The sequence below is a fragment of the Eucyclogobius newberryi genome, unplaced genomic scaffold (genome assembly GCF_026437365.1).
Source record: "Eucyclogobius newberryi isolate DKJ021-1_F unplaced genomic scaffold, fEucNew1.0.hap1 SCAF_7, whole genome shotgun sequence".
Classification (NCBI taxonomy): domain Eukaryota; kingdom Metazoa; phylum Chordata; class Actinopteri; order Gobiiformes; family Gobiidae; genus Eucyclogobius; species Eucyclogobius newberryi.
Window position 1 is genome coordinate 7065027 of NW_027316389.1, and position 27557 is coordinate 7092583.

General features: G+C 40.7%; 1 protein-coding gene across 1 annotated transcript in view; it reads right to left on the reverse strand.

Annotated features, from left to right (window-relative positions):
• cspg4 (chondroitin sulfate proteoglycan 4) overlaps positions 1-27557 on the reverse strand; it is a 153108-nt gene that overhangs the window by 41949 nt on the left and 83602 nt on the right. Inside the window, exon 2 of the mRNA XM_072434796.1 lies at positions 1137-1300. Within this exon, the coding sequence (XP_072290897.1) occupies positions 1137-1300 (164 nt within the window). The remainder of the gene's footprint in view (positions 1-1136; positions 1301-27557) is intronic.

Genomic DNA, 27557 nt, shown 5'->3' on the forward strand with positions numbered 1-27557 from the left:
GAACCAAGTTTACATTCAAATTTTTCCTTATTTTTGGAGATAGAACTTTAATAAATCCGGTTTAGAATCAGAAATCTTTCTGTACGAACTGTTAAATAGAGTAGTTTGTAGGTGCTACTTTCACAACTGCTCTTTGTCACGCTTGAAGAAAAATTGATTTGGAGAAAATGGCCTTTGAAATTACAATGTCCTATATAAATTCATGAATGCACTGGATTAAATTAAATAATAAAACATCTTTAGGTACAGATTGTACAGCTTTGTTATTAGTTGAAAGAGAAAACTAAAAAAGATGATCATGTACATAGTATCAAAATTTAATATATATTTTTTTATTTTGTAGATTACTAATTTAACTCAATATTAATACACTGTATTCCTACATCTCATGAATATAGCACATTTTCCTCTTTATTTGAAGTGAAGTGAATCAATGATCATTTCTTTTGCCCAGATATTCTTCTATATCTCACAGGGATATTCATTTTAGTAATTAGTAAACATCATTTAATTTTTTTGGTAAGTTCATTTACTTAGAAGCCAATGGATATGACACAATAAGTAACCACCTGCTTGTCTCCATGGAGAGATTAGATTGCTTTGCCTGAAATGTTCCGCAGTGCAGCATTAAATTAAATCTGGCTTCAGTTCAATTACAGGATAAAGACGTTCATTTGCAAAAACAGCGTCATTTTAAAAAGTCATCTCATCTTATCTTATGCTCGCGGTTTACTCTTTGTATTGTGTTTTCAAAAGTCATGTGTATTTTACTACAATAAAAATCGAACAGACATTGTTTTCCATGAATAATATCTGTTGAAGAGAAGATAAAAATAGATTTGGACAATTTTTCAAAGCGGAAATATCAGTTTTTCCAATTGAACTCTTTCTGTTTCTATCGCGAAGAAATGCCTTAAAAAACTTGCATTCTTGTGACCTGTAAAGTGGGATCACCCGCTTGTCTCCACGGCGATAAGACAAGTTTAATGATCCACCGTGGAACATCCCAGGCAAAGCGATAACATCTTCCATGCAAAGACAAGCAGGTGGCGGACTCTTCACCTCAAACGTCCCCTTTATCCGCCACCGTACGAGCAGAAAACATGACATCGATAATCGTCTTTGGGTGGACGCACCTGCACTTTCCCGTTCTGCAGCTCGAGGAACAGATAGTCGTCGGTGCCGGCGGCGAGGAGCAGAAGGCCACTCCTCCGGCTCGTCTTCATCAGCAGCGACAGCTCGAAGGTGGAGATGTCCTGGAAAGGCTTCAGGACGCAGTAACTGTCCCCGAAGTAAGACACTGAAAAGACACAAAGGCATTTATTAGTCCGGTTGAAGGAATTCTCGAATCGGTTACTATGGACTTTAAGTGACGAGGAAGCAGAATGCACTGTTGTTGGCCTCAATGTTACCTGGCAAATTGAAAGACAAATGTCCCCCAGGGTTAAATAAAGTGAAGTCTACTGCAGAATGACACCTTGTGAATATTACTTATCAAGAATTCTTGAAATAAACTTAATATTAATAAATAACCACTTGTTTAGCATTTATTTAGTAGAAAATTCTTAAATATATAAGATTTAAGTGAATAAATCTTGTATTATATCTTATTATTATAATCTTATATTCATGAAATTTGCAGTGATTCTAGTATTTTCTTGTAACAGTATTGTTTATTATCATCATGATAATGATGATTATTATCTTTTTTTTTTAATTACCTTTTTTTTTATTATGCATTTTTTTTCAAACAAGCTAAAAACTGTGAAGTGGAAATCAAACAACCAACTTTGCTAAGCCAACATAAACAAAACAATGCTAAGATAAGCCTTTATTTGTCCACACATGGGGAAATTTCAGTGTTGCAATGCATGATACAGAGGAAGAGTAGAGTGCTCCCTTTTTTGTCACAATTTTTTCACACTAGTTTTAAAAATGTGGTGCCATTATTCAACCCCAAAGACGAGATTGTCAGTTCATAGTATTTTATAGTTATATTCAAGATGACTATGGCAACGTTGTGGAGCATAACAAATAATGATGAGATTCAATATTTGTGGATCATACGTTTGACTATTTATTTTATTTTTTTTTCAAAAAAAGTGAATTTTCTGTATTAAATAACCAAAATATTTTAACTTTATCAATTTCAAAAGGCCTCAAAAAGGTGCCTATAAACCTGAATCAGAAAAAAACAGCACAGTCAGTACACAAAAGTCACAAACTTCACTATGAATAACACTTTTCATGACACTCTAAGTCCGGTTCAAAACAGACAGAAACAGCGGTCTATCTGAAGGCAAACACATCGATCCAAAACACCGCGTGCCAGGTATACATTTTAATATGAATCCAATTACACTGCCATTTTCCCGCTCTCAGGAGGAGAGTCTGGCTCAGGGCACTGTCTAATACCCGGATCCTTCAGCTGCTCGGGGCCAAAGACACTCTGTGCGAGCCTCAAAGGACTCTCTAAGACATCAGTCATTACCCCCGCAGAGGTTTTCCGGGCATGCAGAGACCGGGGCCGAAGGATTTCCCAGGCTCGAGCCGCCTCATTTGCCGTGATATGCAAATTCAGCCACCTGCCTTCGGTCCGTGCTCTCCGAGGCCCCTCTGCGAAATGTAAAACACCGAGGAAGTCAATTATTTCCTTGTGCACATCCTCCTAAATTAGACTGGATCACTTCCAAGACGCAGCCGTTTTTTTCCGAAGCCTTGGGTTTTGGAGAGCTCTGAGGATGAGGGCTGTAGTGAGCCGCTGAGCCCGGAGGGAGACTTTTGAGAGACGCCAAGTCATCGCTTCATCACAGTCAAGGATATTCTGACGCTCGCGGATATTTCGACGCAGAAAAGACTTCGCCGTGTCGAGTTACGTTCCCCAGAGATCCGGTCCCAGATCCTTTTCTGTCGGCATTTTGTTCATTTATTTATCTTCATGGGACTCATTCGAGAAGACGCAGAAGGACAAAGGCCTCATCATGCGATATTATAATGGTTTAAGTGTGAGATTGGGAACATACGGGGGGGGGATGCTCTTTAGATAGCTTCATCCATGAAAATCCATCAAACAAACTTTCTTCTTTAAATTAAACTGCCTAATTTCCTTCTGCAAACTGGCACATTGAAGTTCAGTTCAGTTTATTTCCATCACATCTAACACTAACATAACATGAACAGAAACAACATTTGCCCATAAGATAATGACTGAAAGTGTCCTGTACAGTTCTAGCATGTACTTCAGGATACTTTTTGTGAACACGAACTCAAAGGGCTGTAGTCGACAAAATACATGCTTTGTTTGTATCAATTTTATCAACTAAAACGGGGAGTCACACTGGTAGAAGCTCTCAAACTGTTAAGAACCCATGATCTGACACAAACTGCACATGTCGGTGTAGTCCCTCATTCGTCCAGGACAAGCTGCACACACAGAAAACTGCACATCAGTGTAAAAAGGCAGATTCAACTCGATTTACCGGTATTCCTAAAATGCTATCCAGCCAACTTACACGTTATATCTTCTTTTTTCTGCTGTTGTCTAATCAATCAAATTCAAAGGAAATTATTAGTTGACTCTTGACAGTTTAGGTCCATTTGGACAAGGAAACATCACAACTGGGACTAAATAACTCCACTAGACTGGACTAGACCAGGACTAAACCAGAACAAGAACAGTACCAAACCAAGTCTACATTGGGACTCGAACTTAAAACACGAATGAACGCTCGTCTATATCAACGACAGGTCTACAGAGATACTCTAAATCTGATCTGGTTTAAACACTCTTGATGATCAGACCCAACAATGAAGTTCAATTTGTTTTTGATATTCTTCATAGGATCAAGTTTACAGATGGAATTGCTTCTGCATTTATTATAGTCCCCGCCATTCGGTCCAAACAAAGGATGACCACAAAAGAGAAGCAGACGCACAGAAGCCTCTGGAGCTGGTGGTCTTCATGTTAGAATCCGTAAAGCCACAATCTGTCTCACATGAGAAAGCAACGGGCCAAACATTCACATGCCTCACTTTAAATGGAAACAATGTGCCAGGCAAAAAAACTATCTCATGCATCTTTGTGTTTGTGATATCCAGATACTAATGTTGTCAAATATCTATTTTCAATTTGACCCAATTTGTGTGTGTGTTTTTTTTTATTTATTTTGAACAATGAAAGAAACACAAATGTTGAAATAAATATATTAATAATAATGCTAATAATAATAATAATTTTAAAAAATCACTGCTTTTTGAGTTTGACAAAAATTACATTCAGCCTTTGTTTTGTCTGTAATTTGAGTGCACACGCTTTTTTGCTCGCTCCGCTTGCTATCGCTGCTTTCCTTATTTATTTTGCTTTTTAATCAGTTTTTGTCTTCCAAACATTTTTGCTTTAGACTTTTTCAAGTAAACCAAAGATTTTAAGAACATTTTTCCAGTTTTAACGACATATCTGACGCCAGCGACATGTCCGGGAGAAGAAGGGAGAAAGACTGTGAACGCTGTCGGAAATATCAACAAGAAATTAATGAGCTAAAAACACGGATATTTGTTTTGGAATCTGAAAAAGTTCTTCACGATACCATTCCTGTGTCAACCGACGGTAAGAAGAGCACACTTTTTACAAGAAAAACTGCTACTTTCAACCTAAACCGCAGTGACTCTGTGTCGTTTCCAAAACTGTCTAAAAACCAGAAAGACCAGGCTGTTTCTTGGAACAAACTTGGAGCAAAGCCTAAACGATACAAAGATAAGGTGAAGTCACCTAAAATACAGCTCACCAACAGATTTTTACCACTTTCAGAGATGGAATTAAATGAAAAAAGGAAAGATGACGTGGCCAAAATACAGCGAGGAGGATCTGTGCCAGGAGCCAAGGTCACGCAGATTGTTTTGGTTGGGGACGGCGCGATAAGTCACGTGACGCATGAAAAGATAAACACACATTCTTTTCCAAGCGCCACTGTTTCTGAGATAACGTCACTCCTTCCAAATATTATGGCTAAGCATGGAGGAGCTAAACAGCTGATTGTGCACGTGGGTGCAGTGGACATGCGGCGGGAACAGACTGAAGTTTTGAAAAAAGACTTCTTGAAGTTATTCGACATGCTTGATAAAATGGAAATCAAAACATTCATAAGTGGACCTCTTCCAAACATCGACAGGAGGATAAACAAGTTTAGCCGGCTTCTTCAGCTGAACACATGGCTGTCCAAAGAGTGCTCCCCGAGAGGACTACACTACATTGAGAACTTCTATCTATTCTGGAAACGAGAGGACCTGTTTAAGAGAAATGGCCCCCACCTATGCAGAGGTGGAGTGAGGGTGCTGACAGAGAACCTGCTCCACGCTCTGAGGCATTGGACTGGGCCTGGACAGGGTCCTGAGCAGATAGTTAGAGAAGAGAGGAATGAGAGAAGAATTCCTGCTCCCTCAGCCAGAGACCGAGCCAATGTTTCAACATCAAAAGCACCACAACCTCAGCCTCCACCAAAGGATTCATCAGCAGCTGCTCCACCACCACCAGAAAAGGATTCAGCTCCAGCTGCTCCACATTCACCTCCACCGCCTCCAGCAAAGGAACAATCTTCAAAGGCCTTGGACCCATCTGTGACAAGCCCAACAACATCCCTGTCATCGCCCCTGCCTTCACACCAGCCCTGGGTTCCCCCTGCAACATCTACTCCCACTAAAGATTCATCATTCTCCTTCTCATCTCCACTCTCACCCATGGGCCTTCCCAGCCATTTTGAAAGTCTGATCAAATCAGGCATTAAGATGGCTCCACTCACGCCCAATATAGCAAGGGCTATGCCGACTACACCAACAAAAGCCCCACCACCCATCCCCCCTCGCCTCTCACCTGGTCCCAAACTCTCCTTGGCTACAAAAGCCCCACCACCCATCCAACCTCGCCTTTTACCTGGTATCTCCCATAGCTAGGATGCACTGGGTCTCAGCGTTGCCGGGACTTATTGTCACATTAAAAATCAAACCAACCCGGGGCCCTATGTAAAAAGAGCCCCCCCTAGTGCTATTTCTGTAGTCACATCATCACACAGATGGAAAAACAAAATGCGAGTCAGGCCCAATCTGAGAAATGTGATTCATATTCCCTGTGAAAAGATAAAGCCCAGTCCCACTGAAACTAGTCTGAAACTTGCTGTGCTAAATGTCAGATCCTTATGTAACAAATCTCTCTTAATTAATAATTTTATTTCTTCTTATAATCTTGATTTTATGTTTTTAACTGAAACATGGCTTGACAAAACACAGGAAATGTAGTTCTGATAGAATCTGCTCCACCCAACTTTAAGTTTGAATCTGAAACACGAGAAAACAAAAAAGGGGGTGGAGTCTGTGCTGTCTTTAGAGATGAAATAATTACCCGCAGGTTGTCTTTTGGGGTGTTTTCATCATTTGAGTATGTATCCTTTAAAATGGAGCTAAAACGGTCTCCATCCATTCTCTTCATTGTTTTATACAAGCCTCCCCAGCACTGCCAAAGTTTTATTGATGATTTTACTGAGATGCTTTCAGTCATATGCACAGACTTTGATGGTTTGGTCATTACAGGTGATTTCAACGTGCATGTTGATAATATTTGTGACAGAAACGCTAAAGAGCTTGATGCTGTCCTTGAAACCTTCAGTCTTACTCAGCATGTGAGAGGCCCCACCCACAGCAAAGGACACACTCTAGATCTCATAATTACAAAGGGGGTAAATATTTCAAATGTTAATGTGATCGATGTTGCTCTGTCTGATCATTTCTGTGTCTTCTTTGACCTGTCTGTTTCTCCCCAACCTCCGGTTGGTCCTGCAGTTGTTCAGAGGAGACACATAAGTGATGGCACAGGTGCACTGTTTATGGAAATGATAAACTTTGAAAATGTCTCATGTTCTAATGTAAATGATTTGTTGAACTCTGTTACATCTAGTGTTTTGAATGTTCTGGACACCATCGCCCCTATAAAGGCTAAAATGGTTAAAAATAAGCAGAAGGCGCCGTGGAGAAATGATGATTCGGTCAGGGCACAGAAAAGGGAGTGCCGCAGGGCCGAACGGAAATGGCGCAAGTCAAAGCTCCAGGTTCAAAAAGAGATTTACAAAGAAAAGCTGAACATGTACAACCTAATCTTATGTAGAACTAGGGAAAGATATTTTTCTGAAATAATTGGAAGCTGCAGTAACAACTCGCGTGTCCTGTTTGCCACAGTAAACAGATTAACAAACCCTCCAGCTCAGCTGCCGTTAGAACTCATTTCCACATCCAAGTGTAATGAGTTTGCATTATTCTTTAATGACAAAGTTCAGGGCATTAAAAATGCTATAAATCCCACAATGCAAAAAATTACCCTAAAACCACCAAGACACTTAGAGCTAACTCACTTTGCACCAGTAACTGACAAAACTGTCCATGAGATCATCACCAGTCTGAGTTCATCTACATGCTGCCTTGATGTGTTACCCACCAGATTTCTAAAGTCTGTGCTGAACAGTTTGTTAGCACCATTCACTCACATAGTTAACATGTCGCTTCAATCTGGAACATTCCCAATGTCTTTGAAAACTGCGGTCATAAAGCCTCTCCTAAAGAAGAGCAGTCTTGATGCCGCAGTACTGAGTCATTACCGGCCCATCTCTAATCTGCCATTTTTGGGCAAAGTCCTTGAAAAGGTTGTTTACCAACAGCTCACAGATTTCCTCTTAATAAACAACTCATTTGATGTTTTTCAGTCAGGTTTTAGACCTCATCACAGCACTGAGACTGCTCTTGTCAAGGTGACAAATGACATCCGCCTGAACACTGACACAGGCAAAGCCTCAGTCTTAATTCTGTTAGATCTGAGTGCTGCTTTTGACACTGTCGATCATGGGATCCTCTTACAGAGACTAGAGGACTGGGTGGGCATCACTGGCACTGCCCTAAACTGGTTAAGGTCCTATCTGGAAGACAGGAAGTACTTTGTTGAAATTGGTAGCTGTGTCTCAGACCACATGACCCTGACCTGTGGAGTGCCCCAAGGGTCAGTCCTGGGTCCCCTTCTGTTCAACCTCTACATGCTGCCGTTAGGTCAGTTGATACGCAGTGAAAATGTGTCCTATCACAATTATGCAGACGACACTCAGATCTATGTTTCACTATCGGCAGGTGACTATGGACCAGTAGATTCACTCTGTCACTGCATCCAACAGATCAGTTTGTGGATGCAAAACAACTTTCTCCAGCTGAACTCAGACAAGACTGAAATAATCGTTTTTGGCCCACAGAAACAAAGAGAAAGTGTTAGCGGTCACCTCCAGAGTCTCGCTCTGAAACCTACAAACCAAATTAGAAATCTGGGGGTAATAATGGACTCAGACTTTAATAGCCACGTCAAATCAATAACATCAGCAGCTTTTTACCATCTAAAAAACATTGCCAAAATCAAAAATATAGTGTCAAAACCAGATTTAGAGAGACTTATCCATGCGTTTGTCTCCAGTAGATTAGACTGTAACGGCCTGCTCACTGGCCTCTCCAAACGAGTTGTAAAACAGCTGCAGTTCATCCAGAACGCTGCTGCTCGGGTCCTGACTAGAACCAGGAAGTACCATCACATTAGTCCTGTTCTCAGGTCTCTGCACTGGCTCCCTGTGGCTCAGAGAATAGACTTTAAAGCAGCTCTGCTTGTGTACAAGTCTCTCCATGGCCTAGCACCAAAGTACATCTTGGATATGTTAGTGCCATATGACCCATCTCGGACTCTGAGGACCTCAGGGACCGGCCTCCTGCTGGTGCCCAGAGTCAGGACAAAACATGGGGAATCTGCGTTTCAGTTTTATGCAGCTAAAATCTGGAACAGTCTTCCTGAAGATGTGAGACAGGCTTCAACTCTGACAATGTTCAAATCTAAGCTAAAAACAGTTTTGTTTAGCTGCGCATATGACTGAAAGGATTTTTTCTTTGCACTCTTCTCTTTTGTTTGTGATTTTATTAGTTTAGAAAATCAGTTGGATTGATAATTTTTAATTTAGTTAATTTTATTGTATTTCTGTTTCTGTAATTTCTTTGTGATTTGAATGCATTTTTCCTGCTGTGAAGCACTTTGAATTGCCTTGTGTATGAAATGTGCTCTACAAATAAACTTGCCTTGCCTTGCCTAATTTACTCAAAGTAAGTATGTAATGTTATAGACCTTTAAGATAAGATAAGATCCTTTATTGTCCACACATGGGGACATTTCGTTGTTACAACGCAGTAGATACAGAGGGAAAGGACAGATAATAGGAAGTTTCAAAACATGCTCTTTAACAGGACTTAAGGATTGGTATTAGCACACCATCTTCTGGCAGCAGAGGAAATTACCAAGGGGGAAAAAACTAAAGCTAGCTTGTCCCGACGTGTAAGCACACAGCTTCAAAAATGAGTCTGGTGATGATTCATGGACTTTCTGCCAGTCGCACATTTGAAACTGAAGATGATCTCCTAAACCAGATTAACGACAGTGTAAATTAAGTTTTTGATGAGGGAATGACGTTAACCTGAATTAAAGCTCTTTATGTTCTTTAATAGATATGGAGATGTTGCAGAAAGAAATCATCGAGCATCAAGATTTAGTTTGAAAACACTACTTTGTTTCAGTCCTAAGCTTTTCTAAGTCGACAGAGTTGATTCAGGCAGGGCATCCGGGGTAAACCATCAAGATGTTGATTTACATCAGAAGGAAAAAGTCTCTTGGGAAGCAGCAGTGTCTATAAAAGGAAGAGCATTTCTGAGATGCCGGAGCGAGAATCTGTTTCGCATCAATGTTCCAAACGAAGGCTTTAAACCGTGTGCGGTTTCTTCCCCGTCCCTGATATCGCCGCGTTTCCACCCACTTCAAACAGCCCAGATAATAATTTAGATGTCAGCGAAGACGAAGGCAGAGCTTTTTGTTGTCGTGCCAGGACTTTTGTGACTTCACTTAGAGGCATTTTTTGGCTTTCGGAGCCGAGACCGCTGCGTCGTCAACAAAAGAGCGATTTTTGGAGAACTCAGCACACAGTCTGGTTTCCTGAAGCCAGAGAACTGACACGGTGACGAGTACGAGCTCTGACAGAGGACAAAACACAAGGAGACGCGATTGTTACGCAAGCAAATCCAAAGATACTGCGCGTACGAAGTCCTCGAACCCTGTAACGGTCACGTTTGGGGAATAATACGCTTTTTACCGTCGTGCACTTCACTTCCTCCACCGTTCTAAGTGTGAATGTGAGGTCTCAGTCGGAGGTGGGCAGCCATGCTTTTGTTAATTGCCCCGGGGCAGCTGTGCAAATTCATTCATTTTCGACTACAACATGTGATTGGACGGCAGTGTCTTTCAGCGTAACTAGTGAATGACGGATGCGAGACATTTTAACTCACGATATTACATAACTGATTGCTTAGTCTAGACTGGGAGAGTTCTACAGTCGGGCGTTAAACTTCTCTCTCTCAACGGAGAACAAGTAACGTTTCAAGTCAGATCTGTTGAAAATGACGACTAAGAATCATGCTTTTGTGAACAATAAAACACTTGCAATTGAATAAACAAACACTGGGCTATCTCAGGTTCTTTCTTCACATTTTAAACGCTGCACTTTGCGACTGACGCAGCGCTCTGATTCAATTCTCCATGTCGAATTTTTAAAAAGTTCTAAAGTCGTACATGCTCCAGAGAATGTACACATATGGATATTAATAATGTGCTGTGTTAGATAGACTGATAGAATACAATACTATGGGATATTCCAGGCTAAACAATAACTCCGAGCAGGTTTCAAGCCTCCTGAGACATAATGCATGTATTGAAAACTATACATGGTTTTCTATCAGTCAGATGTTCCCTTATCCGTTATCTTTATTTACATTTATCTAACCAGGAAAGTCCCAGAGAGATGTAGAGTCCTGGCCCCTGAGGGTGTTAGAACTGAATCGACTGGCAGCAGAGGGAATGGGGAAACAAACAAAAGCTTGTCCCGTCATGCTAATGTCAGCGCGCGGTCCTCATGATGGTGATTTAAAGGCAGAAATGCTCAGAACAAATCCGGTGATTGTTTATGGACTTCTAAAAAACAGCACAGAAGACCTCCAGATCTCTATTTATTTTGAGGCTCGGAGAAGAGGCAGAGAAGACAACCTCGTAAACAGGATTAAAGAAACAACCGTGACTGAAGCTCAAAACAACTCCAGCTACTGCATGTTCTAACGTCAGTAAAGTTTGCATAATACGTGTCCTTTAACCTATTGTTTGTGGCAGAAAATACATCGAGGAGAGATACATATTCACCAGAACCCGAAACGAGACCGAGAATCAAACGAGACAAAAGCGCGCGCCCGTCGTCGAGATTTATTCTAAACCCGAAACAACTAATTGAACAGAATCCCGCCGCTCAGTTTGAAAAGCGGCTCGATCTTCCCCGAAGGCGACGGCTTTAACGACGAAGCGCCCAACGAGCTCGGCGGCTCTTAAACAGGTTTTTTTTTGTGGGATCGTTCGTCGAGTTCGTGCAAAAGCCTCAGAGGACCGAGACTTTTTTCCGCCCGGTTTGGATTCCGCCTACAGCGACTGCAGCTCCTCTAATGACACGCGCACAAACCACTGCCCCGGACCTGGATCTCCAATTCATTAGTTCCCAGCTAAGCCCCCGCAAAGCTCAACGAAGAAAAGGTTTTGAGACTCGTGACTTCAGCTAGCAGCGAACGGGGAGCATTTTCTGTGTTTATTTTGTAGGAGGCTGTACATATAACGCTGGCACAAAGCAAAAGAAGGCGATGTTGAGAAAAAGTATTACAAATTACTTTCAAAATCCAGGGGGAAAAGTGGCCAGTGGCTATGTTGAAATACAAACCAAACATTGTATTGTAGTTGGATTCCGGGAGATATTGAAATGTCAGTTACAGTTGAATATGAATAATCTGCTTTGACAAGAACGAGATGTGTAACAAAAGGCAATCTAATGTGGTGAAGACGCGTTACAAGAGAACATTTTATTTTAGAATTCATTTTACTTTAAAGGACACACATTATGCAAAAGTTTAGCCTTGTTCTAGCATTGTTGCCTCGTGAAAACATACCGAGCTAGTTTGATGAATCCCCTCCCTGACTGTTAGAATTTCCCCGATCTGTGACGTGTTTTTTCGATCTGTGACGTGTTTTCTCAATTTATGAAGTGTTTTCTCCATATGTGACGTGTTTTCTCCATATGTGACGTGTTTTCTCCATATGTGACGTGTTTTCTCGATCTGTGACGTGTTTTCTCCATATGTGACGTGTTTTCTCGATCTGTGACGTGTTTTCTCCATATGTGATGTGTTTTCTCCATATGTGATGTGTTTTCTCCATATGTGATGTGTTTTCTCCATATGTGACGTGTTTTCTCGATCTGTGACGTGTTTTCTCCATATGTGACGTGTTTTCTCCATATGTGACGTGTTTTCTCCATATGTGATGTGTTTTCTCCATATGTGATGTGTTTTCTCCATATGTGACGTGTTTTCTCGATCTGTGACGTGTTTTCTCCATATGTGATGTGTTTTCTCCATATGTGACGTGTTTTCTCCATATGTGACGTGTTTTCTCGATCTGTGACGTGTTTTCTCCATATGTGACGTGTTTTCTCCATATGTGACGTGTTTTCTCGATCTGTGACGTGTTTTCTCCATATGTGACGTGTTTTCTCGATCTGTGACGTGTTTTCTCCATATGTGATGTGTTTTCTCCATATGTGATGTGTTTTCTCCATATGTGATGTGTTTTCTCCATATGTGACGTGTTTTCTCGATCTGTGACGTGTTTTCTCCATATGTGATGTGTTTTCTCCATATGTGACGTGTTTTCTCCATATGTGACGTGTTTTCTCCATCTGTGACGTGTTTTCTCCATATGTGACGTGTTTTCTCCATATGTGACGTGTTTTCTCCATATGTGACGTGTTTTCTCGATCTGTGACGTGTTTTCTCCATATGTGACGTGTTTTCTCGATCTGTGACGTGTTTTCTCCATATGTGACGTGTTTTCTCGATCTGTGACGTGTTTTCTCCATATGTGACGTGTTTTCTCGATCTGTGACGTGTTTTCTCCATATGTGACGTGTTTTCTCCATATGTGACGTGTTTTCTCCATATGTGATGTGTTTTCTCCATATGTGACGTGTTTTCTCCATATGTGACGTGTTTTCTCAATTTGTGACGTGTTTTCTCGATTTGTGACGTGTTTTCTCCATATGTGATGTGTTTTCTCCATATGTGACGTGTTTTCTCCATATGTGACGTGTTTTCTCCATATGTGACGTGTTTTCTCCATATGTGACGTGTTTTCTCGATCTGTGACGTGTTTTCGCCATATGTGACGTGTTTTCTCCATATGTGACGTGTTTTCTCCATATGTGACGTGTTTTCTCCATATGTGACGTGTTTTCTCGATCTGTGACGTGTTTTCGCCATATGTGACGTGTTTTCTCCATATGTGACGTGTTTTCTCCATATGTGACGTGTTTTCTCGATCTGTGACGTGTTTTCTCGATTTGTGACGTGTTTTCTCCATATGTGACATGTTTTCTTGATTTGTGACGTGTTTTCTCGATCTGTGACGTGTTTTCTCGATTTGTGACGTGTTTTCTCCAAATGTGACGTGTTTTCTCGATCTGTGACGTGTTTTCTCCATATGTGACGTGTTTTCTCGATTTGTGACGTGTTTTCTCGATCTGTGACGTGTTTTCTTGATTTGTGACGTGTTTTCTCCAAATGTGACGTGTTTTCTCCATATGTGATGTGTTTTCTCCATATGTGATGTGTTTTCTCCATATGTGACGTGTTTTCTCCATATGTGATGTGTTTTCTCCATATGTGACGTGTTTTCTCCATATGTGACGTGTTTTCTCGATCTGTGACGTGTTTTCTCCATATGTGACGTGTTTTCTCCATATGTGATGTGTTTTCTCCATATGTGACGTGTTTTCTCGATCTGTGACGTGTTTTCTCCATATGTGACGTGTTTTCTCGATCTGTGACGTGTTTTCTCGATCTGTGACGTGTTTTCGCCATATGTGACGTGTTTTCTCCATATGTGACGTGTTTTCTCCATATGTGACGTGTTTTCTCCATATGTGACGTGTTTTCTCGATCTGTGACGTGTTTTCTCGATCTGTGACGTGTTTTCTCCATATGTGACGTGTTTTCTCCATATATGATGTGTTTTCTCCATATGTGACGTGTTTTCTCGATCTGTGACGTGTTTTCTCCATATGTGACGTGTTTTCTCGATCTGTGACGTGTTTTCTCCATATGTGACGTGTTTTCTCCATATATGATGTGTTTTCTCCATATGTGACGTGTTTTCTCCATATGTGACGTGTTTTCTCCATATGTGACGTGTTTTCTCGATCTGTGACGTGTTTTCTCGATTTGTGACGTGTTTTCTCGATCTGTGACGTGTTTTCTCCATATGTGACGTGTTTTCTCGATTTGTGACGTGTTTTCTCCATATGTGACATGTTTTCTCGATTTGTGACGTGTTTTCTCGATCTGTGACGTGTTTTCCCGATTTGTGACGTGTTTTCTCCAAATGTGACGTGTTTTCTCGATCTGTGACGTGTTTTCTACATATGTGACGTGTTTTCTCAATTTGTGACGTGTTTTCTCGATTTGTGACGTGTTTTCTCGATTTGTGACGTGTTTTCTCCAAATGTGACGTGTTTTCTCGATCTGTGACGTGTTTTCTCGATATGTGACGTGTTTTCTCAATTTGTGACGTGTTTTCTCGATTTGTGATGTGTTTTCTCAATCTATGACGTTTGCATTTTCTCAATCTGTGACGTGGCTTTGAGAATCTTCTCTGCTGTTTTTAAGTCCAGAAATCATCGTCAGACTCGCGCTGGGAAGTCAAAACCTTCCAGTTATTATTGACCAGTGTAATACTCCTGCAGCAGATAGATGGCGCCAGAGAGAGACGGCAGAGATACAGATACTACGTTTTTTTAGTTCTAACGCATGAGATCCCAAACTAAAGGTACTGTTCAAGAGCTGTTAACAACACAAATAATGCTTAATATTTGTTCTTTAATTCAACAATGTCCCAGGTGTTATCAGATGTGTTTTGTGCATGTAAACACACACCGGAATCTAATCATTGGGTTATCTGATTATTCTATTTATCTTGTTTTTTCTGGCCATGTAAATGTACCGCTGATATTAGCTATACTGTCAGTCAGAGCAATGTTATGTACAGTTTGAAAATGAATGTTTGTGTGAAATTAGTGGGTCCAGAGAGTGTTTTCCAGCGTAAGTGGAAAACACTCGCCACCATAGATAAGGGTCCCCTCAGGTCAAGAATACTAATGAAAAATGCCTGACTAAATTGTGTTTTTTGTTGTTTAATGGTGTCGTATCCAGCCTCAAAGAGTGGATTTAGGCCCAGCCTGTTTCTGTCTGCAGCGCCCCCTTCCTCTTCCGTCACACACTGCGCTCTATTGTCCACAAGCACCGTCATGTCAACCAAGTCCTGGTCCGGGGCCCATGCAGACGGATACGACTTTACGAGAAGAAATGTGACGATCCCAAAGTGAATGAAGGCTTTGTCTCTTTCGTTCCCATTTTAGCCATTTTCTTTTGGGCTCATTTAACGATGTCCCCAGAGTTATGGGAAGAGACACAATCTGACCACAAGCGCAAAGAGGTTGGAGACACAGAGTCGACCAGAGTCTTGTGATTTGTCTGTGAAGATGAGTCAGAAAAAACTCCCTAAAGAAACGTTTAAAAGGAAGTCACTTTCCCTGGGACATTTTCGGTGAGCAACAAAATGGCCCACTGTATCATTCAAATTGGACAATGGTCTCACAATTGTTCATCATTCAACATCTTGAATAAGAGTTATCCATCTGGGCTTCATGACATTATGTGATGGCTCTTTAGTTTCAGATGTAGTCAGGAGTGCAGGTGTCGTTACGTCTATTTTAATGACTTGAGAAAATGAAAACATGGACTACTGATACCGTATTTTCCGTCTTTTTTCATAGTTTTGGCCGGGGTGCGACTTATACTTATATTTATACTTATATACTTATACTCCGGAGCAACTTATATGTGATATTATTTGTTATTTCCACACTTGCAATCACATTTCATAAGCCAGTGCAACTTATATATATATTTTTTCTTCTCTAATATGTATTTTTTTGGCTGGTGCGACTTATATTCCAGTGTGACTTATAGTCCGGAAAATACGGTAGTTAGATGCACTGTCGGTGTTATTGGAACAATCCAGAACATTCTCCATTGGTGTCCAGGACTTTTTAAAGATGAACCATTCACAAAAATGATATAAACTGCAACCAAAAAAACTGACTTGGGGCAAAAAAAGTAATAGCAGCTGTTAATACTTAATACTGTAGTAGTTGTAGTAGTTATGCAGTATTATGAATACAATTGGCCTAATTCAATTGTTTTACCAACAGAACTGCATTCACGCAACAACGTAAAGCAGTTTTTCAACATATGGCTTAAGCTGCCAAACATACCGTATTTTCTGGACTATAAATCGCACCTTTTTTCATAGTTTTGGCCGGGGTGCAACTTATACCTATATTTATTCTTATATACTTATACTCTGGAGCGACTTATATGTGATATTATTTGTTATTTTCACACTTGCAACCGCATTTCATACTCCAGTGCGACTTAAATATGTTTTTTCTTCGCTATTATGCATTTTTTGGCTGGTGAGACTTATACTCCGGTGCGACTTATATTCCGGAAAATACGGTAATATGATTTTACTACTATTATTACCATGCTAACTGTAACTACAAGTATTTGTCAAGTCAAATACACTTTTTTAACTACTTTGTGTCGTACAAAACCCTTTCAGACTGCACCGAAGTAAAAGTACTGTTACTTTCCGCCGCTGCTTAGAATAAGGGTAAACACAATCACAAACGTAAACTTGTACAGATATGTTTGTTTACATCCAGGGCCGTGTTTCTCCTCAGTTGCGTTGGCGACGGTTTCTGAAAAGCAAAAGCGCTCCCGTGTGTTCTTACTGTGGTCGGCTTCTCTATAAATACTGGTCGTGCCGGTCATTTGTCTCCTCCGCTGGGCACTGCCTACTCCAGCAGCCCATTACTGCAACTGCCGGGAATAATTATATGGAAAATCTGCAGCGGGCGACGGAGACACGGGTGAGGATTAAAATATGTTTAGCATATGGCGACGCACGCGGTTGTTATCATGATGAGCAATGACGACACTCCGGGGGTCATGGGAATGTTTGTGAGGCAAATCGTGAGGAAATAAATGACTTTGCAAACCACTCCACTATGTAATAACTTATATCAGCTGCAGTATCACATATTTTTCCGGATTATAAGATGCACCTTTTTTCATAGTTTTGGCCGGGGTGTGACTTATACTACAGAGCAACTTATATGTGATATTATTCATTATTTTCACACTGGCAACCACAAGAGGGCGCTCTAGGCTCTAAGCGACGCAGAAGAAGAATCTGCTCTTCCTCTGGAGTTTGTGGAGTTGTTTAGAAGTGACACAGAGGAAGAAGAATTCAATGGATTTAGTGATTTGGGGTAAAACTGATAAAACTTTGGTAAACTTGTTAGCATGTTCTTTATGCTATAGTTATCTGAATAACTGTTCATATGTTACGTTAACATACCAGACACTTACCACAGTTCTGTCTGTGCCTCATGTAGCTGAAGGTGTTAGCGTTAGCATACGTCATGTACCTGAAGGTGGTAGCGTTAGCATACGTCATGTAGCTGAAGGTGTTAGCGTTAGCATACGTCATGTAGCTGAAGGTGTTAGCGTTAGTATACGTCATGTAGCTGAAGGTGTTAGCGTTAGCATACGTCATGTAGCTGAAGGTGTTAGCGTTAGCATACGTACACCTATTCACCATGTTCTCTCATCTGTTTATGAATTTCTTTAGCTGGTGCGACTTATACTCCAGAAAATACGGTAATTTTAAGAGTAACATCTGATTTGTAATTTGAAGTTTATGTAAGTGGAGCGATAAAGCATTCAATTAAATCTGAATTCAATACAAGAAACACAAATGTGCAAATCTTTTGTTCTTGGTCTTGGATTTTATCAGATACATTTCCGCCAAAATGCGACTTATACTCGACTGAGACATATATGTTTTTTTCTTCTCTATTATGCCTTTTTTGCGACTTATACTCCGGAGAGTACAGTATGTCGTAGTTGATTTACGTAGTTGAGGTGTAGTTTGCAGGGGAATGACGGTAATTCTTTGGATACACATCGTTCCTTTCAAGATAATCAAAGTGCTATACATTGGATTTTTTATTAAAAGGTTCATTATGTCCAGTGATGGGAAGTAATTGAATACATATATTGAAACTGCTGTAATTATTCAGGACTTTGAGGAACTGTATTCTGGTATTTTGGCTTCGAGTTAGTATGACAAAACAAAACACCGCTCTTGCAGTGCAGAAATGTTCCAGTTTTCTTCCCCAAAGCTGCTTTTAATCCTCTGACGCGCTCTTTACTTCACAATTTAATGCAAGTACTCAGGCTAGAGGTATCTGTTTAGAGCATGGACCAGATTCATTACAAAGTGTATCTAAATTGAGTATTATTCAGTGTTCTGTAACTGACTAAATACACAAACCTTCATCTGATCAATGCGTCGTATCTTTGAGACGAGAAGATGTCACGTCCACAAGAACAAGACACAATGAGATTTTGTAATCATTTATAGTTCAGTTCACAAGTTTGTTCTCACAGTTTGATTTATTGATTTTTTTTTGCCGTTTCACCTGCCTTAAGTTCATACTGGGGAAAGAAATAAACAAAAATAACAAAACCAAAGAAATATATATAACCGCGGGGGGGTATAGTTACTGTATCCTCCAATAATGCCATAAAGTAGTTTCAGTATTTTCATTTATCGAGATATTTATGCAGCAATATATCGCACTTTCAATTGTGTTGTCGTGCCAGGTTTACAGGTTGACGATATTTCTTGTTCAAACTGTATATTTTGGATTTACTTCGTCTTTTATTGCGTTAAAGTATTGGTTTATGTCGTGTTCATTCGCGTTTTTTTGCGCCCCTTTGGTTTTGTGAACGTAAAATTTGGCCAGCGGGTTTGTAGGGTATCAGAAGGGAAACGTCCATGGGAATAGAGGGACTTTCAAAATAAAAGACAATGTCGCTTTCCTGGATGAGTTCCCGACAAGCAAGCGTCTCCACCAGGCGAAAGTTGCGCGGTCGGCCTTCCAAAGTATACGACAGTCTTTGTTTTCCATCGACACCGCGGCGTGTTTACCTCGGTGTGCGGGCCACCACGGCGTTCAGAGCGACAACCTCTCCGCTCGCTGTTCAGGAGTCGCCGGGGACACACTTTTTTTTTTTACAACCTCCGCGGAGCCGTTTCCCACCCCCGCTCAACACAGCGTCGCTTCACCCTCCCGCTCCCGAAACCCTCCCGCTCCCGAAACCCTCCCGTTGTACATCTGCGCGCCTTCAATAGCGGCACAATGCGAACCAAATGCGCCGGCACAGTCGCGCAGCGGGTCGCCCGGTCCAGGCCTTGTAATTAAAACGAAGCCTTTTCTGAACCGCCGCGAGTTGCGTAAGAGACGGGGCGGCCCAAAAGAGAAATTATGACCTTTAGTGAATGGAGTAGGAAAATGGGCCGTCGTGAAAAGGCGAGGACGTGGAAAGCAGTGACTGTGTGTTATTTTTGAAGGTTCGGGGCTATGCAAGTCCGGCATTCACTTCTTCTTCTGACAAAACCAAGCTAATGTCGGTTTCAGACTTTAAGGAGGGGCCTCAGTCGGTTCCAGTAGTGTCCACTCCTGAACATAGAAGTGGTTCATGAATACAAATACCTCGGCGTCTTGATTGACGACTCCCTCACTTTTAAAACACACAAAGAAAAACGTCCTCCATAATGAATCATGTTTTTCTTGAGTAAAAGTGTGTATTGTTACTGCAACTTTTCTGCATCTGTATTAGATTATGGTGATCTTTGTCTTCAGATGGTGGACACTGTTTCTCACGCTTCTCTGAGGTTCATAACTGAAGAGCCACGACACATCACTGGCCTTCTCTGACCACTAGGAGGCAGGACACTTATCAGCGCATTATCTTGTTCATAGATAGATAGATCATTTTCCCAGTGTTTTCGTTCGTCGCCACTTATAAAATAGATAGATTTTGAAGTTGTTTTTCTCCTGCCGTCTTTGTTTCCCCCGCCGCGTACGACATCGAAAGGTGACACGTGTGCGCATCTGTTTTCATTTTCTGGCCCCGTAATTCGATTTGGATCTTGGAGGAAATCAGGAGAGCTCCTCGGGCAGGTCGAAGGTCACGGCGGGAGGATGGGGAGGATGGAGCCTTGGACCACACGCAACACGTTCAGCGGGGGGAAAAACACGACGACGCATCACACGCTTCAGAGACGTGTTCTGAGATAACGCTTTGATGCACCGCAAGCCGCTTTTGTCACGTAAATGACGCATAACGAGATCAACAAAGACGAGGCGAGAAACGTACTGTAAAACACGAACGCACCAAGGGTCAGCTGCGGATAAACACGATATATTAGATCCGTGCATGTTTTACCAGATGGTTTGTTCCATGTTAAAGATGTGTGTTTATTTAGCAAAAGCATTCAGCGGAATTAACCTGGTTTAAATGATGGTTTGTGACTATCAACCTCTAAAAACAATCAAAAAGTGACAATAACTAAGATATTTTAAGCTTTTCCGGTATTTAAGTTATACCCTGAGCTGAAAATGATTCTTACATTTCATTAAAGTACCTATGACAGGTTTTTACGATGTTCTAATTGTTACTTTATTCGGTGTATTTATACGTTTTGTACATATAATTTATAGTTTTACACCAATCGAGCAGTTATTTGTGGAGAAAACGTTGAAAAATCTGTGGAAAATGACAGGAAGTCGTTCCAGTCAAAGTTTATGCAGAATTTACACAAAGAAACTACTTTTTTTGACTCTCTAAACATTTATTCAACAAAATAAAGTCACTCTCATATATTTTTATTTGTCAAATAAAAAAATTGTGACATTAGAGGAGTTTTGTCCCAGTGTTTGCTGGGTAATTTCCTAGTGTGACGTCATCAACCAGGTCAATTACAACCAGGAAGTGAAATTATAAACCGAAAAAAATTAGCTATTCTGTGATAATTAGCAAAACTCTAAATATATGTATTTTATCTGCTTTTTAGTTGTAGTTTTGAGTCGTCCGTCCTGTAGCGGGCACTTTAATTTAAAACCACACAATTGTTCTAAAACGATTTGATTATAGAAAATAACACGATAAATATTGAAACTACTCTGCCACTGATAATAAAGATATAATTTTGTTTACACCTGATCTGCAATAAAAAAAGTCAAGTTCTCAAATCTTATCACACGACAAAATTAATAGATAAATATCTAAATGCAAAGAAAATCTAAATATTGAGTCCCATAAACTATTGTTCGAGCTTTTATTTATTGAATAATAAGTCAATATAACAATTATTGTGAAAAGCCTATGTATAACAAACTCTTAAAAGTCATTATTTATCTCCGACAATGTGTAAAACAAACAAAATTGAGAAATAAAGCTAAATTTGTGCTTAAACATTGATTTTAACGGGACGGACTCGGCTCGCACCTCGAGTCACAGTTTGTCTCCGTAATGACTCGGCGCTGATGACCTCACTTACCTAACGACGTCGCCAAGGCAAACAGCCGCATGAAGAGGTGCATTGTGGATACTCTGTGTCCTGCTGCAGTTTACGGCCGCCCGACACAAAGCGCGCCTCTGTCAGCGACGCCAAAACCACGGAAATCCCGCCAGAGCTCCCTGTGGGTGGGTCCGAGCGCTCGAAACGTGATTTTCAAACCGCAAAAAGACAAACTAGTGATTTACAGTAATCAATGCAAACTCTTTGGCACGTTATTAATATTTTTTGGAGATTTAATTTCACGTGCATGTCATTTCAGAACAACTTTTTTCGGGCGGCGAAGTGAAACTGGGGCGGACCACCAAAGCGCGGCCAATCAAGCGCGCTGATTTTGGCTCTTACCGTTTAAAGTGTTAAATTTTGTCATTTTGGTCGACGCTCAGAAATTCAAATATGTTTTTTACATTTTTCAAGTGAATTTAATTGATATATTTTTGCTTGATCAAAGATGAGGCTTGAATTAAACATTTTAAGGGCATAATGTTGCCTTGAAAATACAAAAACTACTCTCTAAAACCATTTGAAAAGTACTTGAAAAATATTTGTGAATTTTGTTTTTTTTAAATGTAGTGGAGTAGAACGTACAGACGCCTGCTCTAAAATGTAATGTAAAGTAAAGTAAAGTTGTATCCACTGTAAAAACGACTTAAGTAAAGTACAGACGCCAAAGAAGGACAGTACTTTAGCTTTAGTACTTTGTTACTTTGGATAGTAGTAGCAGCTAAACTAACAGTGGGATGTTTATGGGTGAAGCAGAGACTGTTTAGCCTCGACTGGAGTTATGCTGTTTATAGGAGGCTGAGCTGAAGGACATTTTAGCACCAACGTAATGAATTCCAGCGGGTTTAGCAGCAGGAAGAAGGAAACCGTGTCATGGGAGAAGACAGGAAGGAAGCGACAACTGTGAAAGAGATCTATAAAGTAAAATACAAACAAAAATAAAATTTAAAGAGTTTTTTTTCCCACAAATATCAAAAACGAAGAAGTCAAATTTAAGTGAAATTAAAGTTAACTTTTTAGTCTTAAGTTTATGGCCATTTTAGAGTTACTATTTGGCTTTTCAGAGTAGTTTTCTTGTTCCATTACGTTAAGTGGAGCAATATTTTGTTTTAAAGTAAAATATTTGGATGTATTATTTATTTCAGTATTATTTTTGTGTCTGTTCTTTGGATATACCAGAACCTGTGTATTTGTACATATTTTGTCAGATTACTCTCTTAATTTTAAACGCATATGACAAAGGAACTGAAGACGTTACTCGCACGAGCGGCGAAACGTCTTCACTCTTTCTTAAAACTTTTGTCTAGTCGACGGAATTCAATCGTCTTTTGCATTTGCTTCAAACATATCAAACATCTTGAGTCAATGCATCAGCGTGAGTGGGCGTAAACACTGAGCAATTTGTTATTTTTTAGCAAGCGGGACAGTTCAGTGTGCAAATGTGCACTGAAAGGGGGGTCTGAGGGTCCTCTCTAAAAATGTTGCTGAAGAAGGTGCATTTTTCTTTAATTGAAAGAGATTTTACAGGTCTAATCGTCTTAGTCTTGGTAAAAATCACCGGTTACGTCCAATATTTTGTCGATTCAGTCACTTGCACTGTGAAGAACGACGCCGCGAAAGGCACTGAACAAATCAAATTAACACCAAACTATTAATTTAGATCTTTTTTCAGTTATACATTTCTTGCACAGTATCTCCTGCTTGTTCTTCTTCACACAGGCGCATAAATGTAATTCAAAGTCAATAGCGACATTTAAAGACACGCAAAGGTGAAGTGAGAGCGCGTTACGTGAGAGCGACTGATGGACTCGCTCGCTGGTAATGGCGGGGTTAAATCACGCGGTGCGCTTAGCTTAGCCACTTACGTCTCTCGCGCAGTGTCAACACCGGCGACGCGGCAGAGCGGAGAGGTTCGGCGTCCCGTTGCCGCGGCTGCAGATTAGCGCGGGCAATTAAACCGCACGTGCGTTATTTTAGCCCAGCGAGCAGCCGCGCAGTTTAATCCGTGCTCTTAATTAACACGAATCAGTTCTGCTGCAACGAGTCCCGATCATAGGATGTGAAAATATGATCTGCAGACGAGATGGAATTTTTAGTAGTTCTAGCCGTCTACATGGTTCTTGTTAGTGAAACGAACCATTTCCTTCAATACTGTTTTTCATGTAAGGGGAAAAATGATGTAAAATAGACTTCCAAGAGCTTTTCGCCGTTTTATAATTGTTTTCAGCTTTTCCTTTACCTCTCAAGTGAGTCATGTATATTTGAGCTATCTTTACTCTTCTGCTTTAAAGACGCCGTATTGCTCCGATCTGTGAAACGTTTAAGATCAATGGACAAAATGTGAAATAATGATCGACTATGGCTCTGTATTAGGCAAAAAAACTGTAACATGTCTTTTTTTTTTTAATTAAAGAGCCTGTACCTGACATTTTTGCACGTACAGTATTTTTCATAGTTTTGGCCGGGGTGCGACTTATACTCCAGAGCGACTTATATGTGATATTATTTGTTATTTTCACACTGACAACCACAAGAGGGCGCTCTAGGCTCTAAGCGACACAGAAGAAGAATCTGCACTTCCTCTTCCTCTGGAGTTTGTGGAGTTGTTTAGAAGTGACACAGAGGAAGAAGAATTCAATGGATTTAGTGATTTGGGGTAAAACTGATGCTTTGCTAAACTTGTTAGCATGTTCTTTATGCTATAGTTATCTGAATAACTGTTCATATGTTACGTTAACATACCAGACACTTACCACAGTTCTGTCTGTGCCTCATGTAGCTGAAGGTGTTAGCGTTAGCATACGTCATGTAGCTGAAGGTGTTAGCGTTAGCATACGTCATGTAGCTGAAGGTGTTAGCGTTAGCATACGTCATGTAGCTGAAGGTGTTAGCGTTAGCATACGTACACCGATTCACCATGTTCTCTCATCTGTTATTATTTTAAACTGCATTTCAAGTTTAAATGTCTGTTCTTGGTCTTGGATTTTATCAAATACATTCCCCCAAAAATATATAGTCCAGTGTGACTTATATGTGTTTTTTTCTTCTCTATTATGCATTTTTTTGGCTGGTGCGACTTGTAGTCCAGAAAATACGGTTATAAAGGAAAATGTGTTCTTCTCTAGCGCCGACACAGTGTAAAAGCATCAATTCTGGAACGTGTGCGTCGTGCTAATTTCAATTTTGCCTTGTTCGTACGACACTAACATTCAAGAAGCAGCGATAACGATGATAATAACATCCTCCGCGTTGATTTGTCTGTCACCGCACGAAGCCCAAAGTGACATTTACGACTGCAGCTGAACGCGGCTAATGCTCCGTTCCATTTAACACGAGGCGACGTCGCAGAAGCCCGTTCTGGGGAAATGTTTTGACAATTGTTGCCGTGACTTTGTTCAGACACAGACCGCCAGACACCGCTACAGGAATAATGTGTCAGACGCTGGGAGATGAGCCAATTTGCCTTTTGTAGCTGAGAACGGAGCTGAAGAGGTCACTGCAGACGGAGACAGCTCAAGAAGAAGAAAGAGCGCTGGACCACAGACTGTTGAGTGGACTGTATTTGGATTTGAAGCACTGGAAGACTTTTAAAACTGGATATAATTGCCTGAAAGTGCATTTGAAACATGTGCGCAAATGTATTTAGCACAAGTTGCATCCAAGATGTTGTGCTTTTTTTTACTTAAAAGGGCACAAAAGGTCTTCCGTATTTGGCTTTGACACACACCCCGGCTTAAAAAATGATAATTAAAGTCATTATCGAGCATAAAAAGGACAATTTTGATGGACAGTGTTCTTGTTTTGACCCAGAAAAGCACCAACAAACACTGTGAATTTATAAACCTTTTTGGCCGTTGAATTTTCATTTTTTTAAACTCATTTTCAGATTCTAAAAATGATCAGTATTACTTTATTAGACAGTGGCGATATTTGCATGAAAACAACCCAAAAAATATCAATCCACAAATGTGACAAGGTCCGTTATCTCTATCCAATTTCAACATAAGCTGTAAATATTTGATAAACTACTATATTATTTTGGTTGCTTTCCACAATTCTGCTAAAGGCATATTTTAGTTTTTCATTTGTCCTGCATTGCCAAACATATTGATAATTATCTCAGTTTTGGCTGGTTATGATGTATTTCACTTGTTTCAAAATGTTGAAGATTTGTTCAAATTATACATTACTTTTAATTTCAAGCCGAATTATTTGCCAAAGCAGTTGAAAAAAATACCTGTTGCTTATATTAAATTCATGTTCTTGCAGTCAGAAGTCAGAAATGTGATCTAATTTAGTCAAATCTAATGAAATCCAGATAATAAATATTGGATGCAAAACTTATTATACACTCTTGTGACATTACGTTGCTTTTAAACATTCTTTTGGACAATTTGGGATTTGTTTTTTCACATTTTCCATCTTATAATAATGTCTAAATTATGAAAACACACTTAACTAACTACAGGTCCGTTTCCAATAAGGTTTTGGGCATTAGAGCGCCCTCTGCTGCCACAATGGGCGACGCGTCTGTCACGATAACATATAAATAATATGGTTGTTGTTGACTTCAGAATGAGTCCGGTGACGGTTTATGAACTGACCCAACAACTCAATCGGTGTGTGTTTCGAGCGCTCAGAAGTAGAAGACCTCGTAAACCGGATCCAATGAAACTAAATACAACTTCAGGTGCGTTTTTCACGTAGGAACCGCCATAAAAACATGATTTAAAAGCTCCGCGGAAGTGTCAGGGTCGTACAGCGTGTGTCACTTAAGCCGAGGCGTTGTGTGTATCGTTTTATCGCGCTTCCTTTTCCGCACGCGTCCGCCTCGTTCTCGTTTGTCCTGTCTCCGTTTCAAACTCCACAAGAGCCGAACGCAACAGTCAAACCTCATTCACGTCGGCTCGGAGAGAGTCGGTCGGTCGGCGGCATCGGTCGGTCAGCCGCCAATTATCGCCGCGACACTCGGCTTTTCAGTGGGAAAAACGCGTCGCCGAGTAGCAGTTTGCCGCCGCGATGAATCAACCCACTTAGACGTCAACGGAGCGGAGGGGGAGATTTAGGGCCGGACCATGAGAGAGTGCACTCGGCTCGGGTTTGAAGGCGAGCGCTCGGTGGAGACGGGGTTTTAGCGAGGCCAGAAAGCATTTAGGGGATGCAAATGTTTCCCAGACACACGCCATCAATTCTGAGCATTGTTTTTCTTGTTCTCCTTCGGTCTTACACTTGGGCTCGCGTAAGAACCGGTGGCCATTTTTGGCGTGGGTGTGCGGGTGGTCCTGAGGTGAGCTTCCAGAGTGTTGTATTTGTATTTACCGTATATTCCGGACTATAAGTGGCACCGGAGTATAAGTCACACCAGCCAAAAAATGCATAATAGAGATGAGAAAAACATATATAGGTTGCACTGGAGTATGAAATGTGTGAAAATAACAAATAATATGACATATAAGTCGCTCCGGAGTATAAGTATATAAGTATAAATGTAAGTATAAGTCGCACCCCGGCCAAAACTATGAAAAAAGGTGCGACTTATAGTCTGGAAAATACGGTATGTATTAAGATCTTTTCACACATATTGAGCTTGTTGTAGCTCTTTTATTGGCCTTAGACATGCGCTCGACAGTTTAAAATATGTAGTGAACTTTATTACGGGTCAGTCGTTGTTCAGTCGTCAGGATTTGTGTTAGCGCGCCATCTGGTGGCAGAAGCGGGAACTTACGTGTGATGAACGTGATTTGACGGCAGAAAGGCTCAGAACGAGTCTGAACGAGTCTGAGAGAGTCTGAACGAGTCTGAGAGAGTC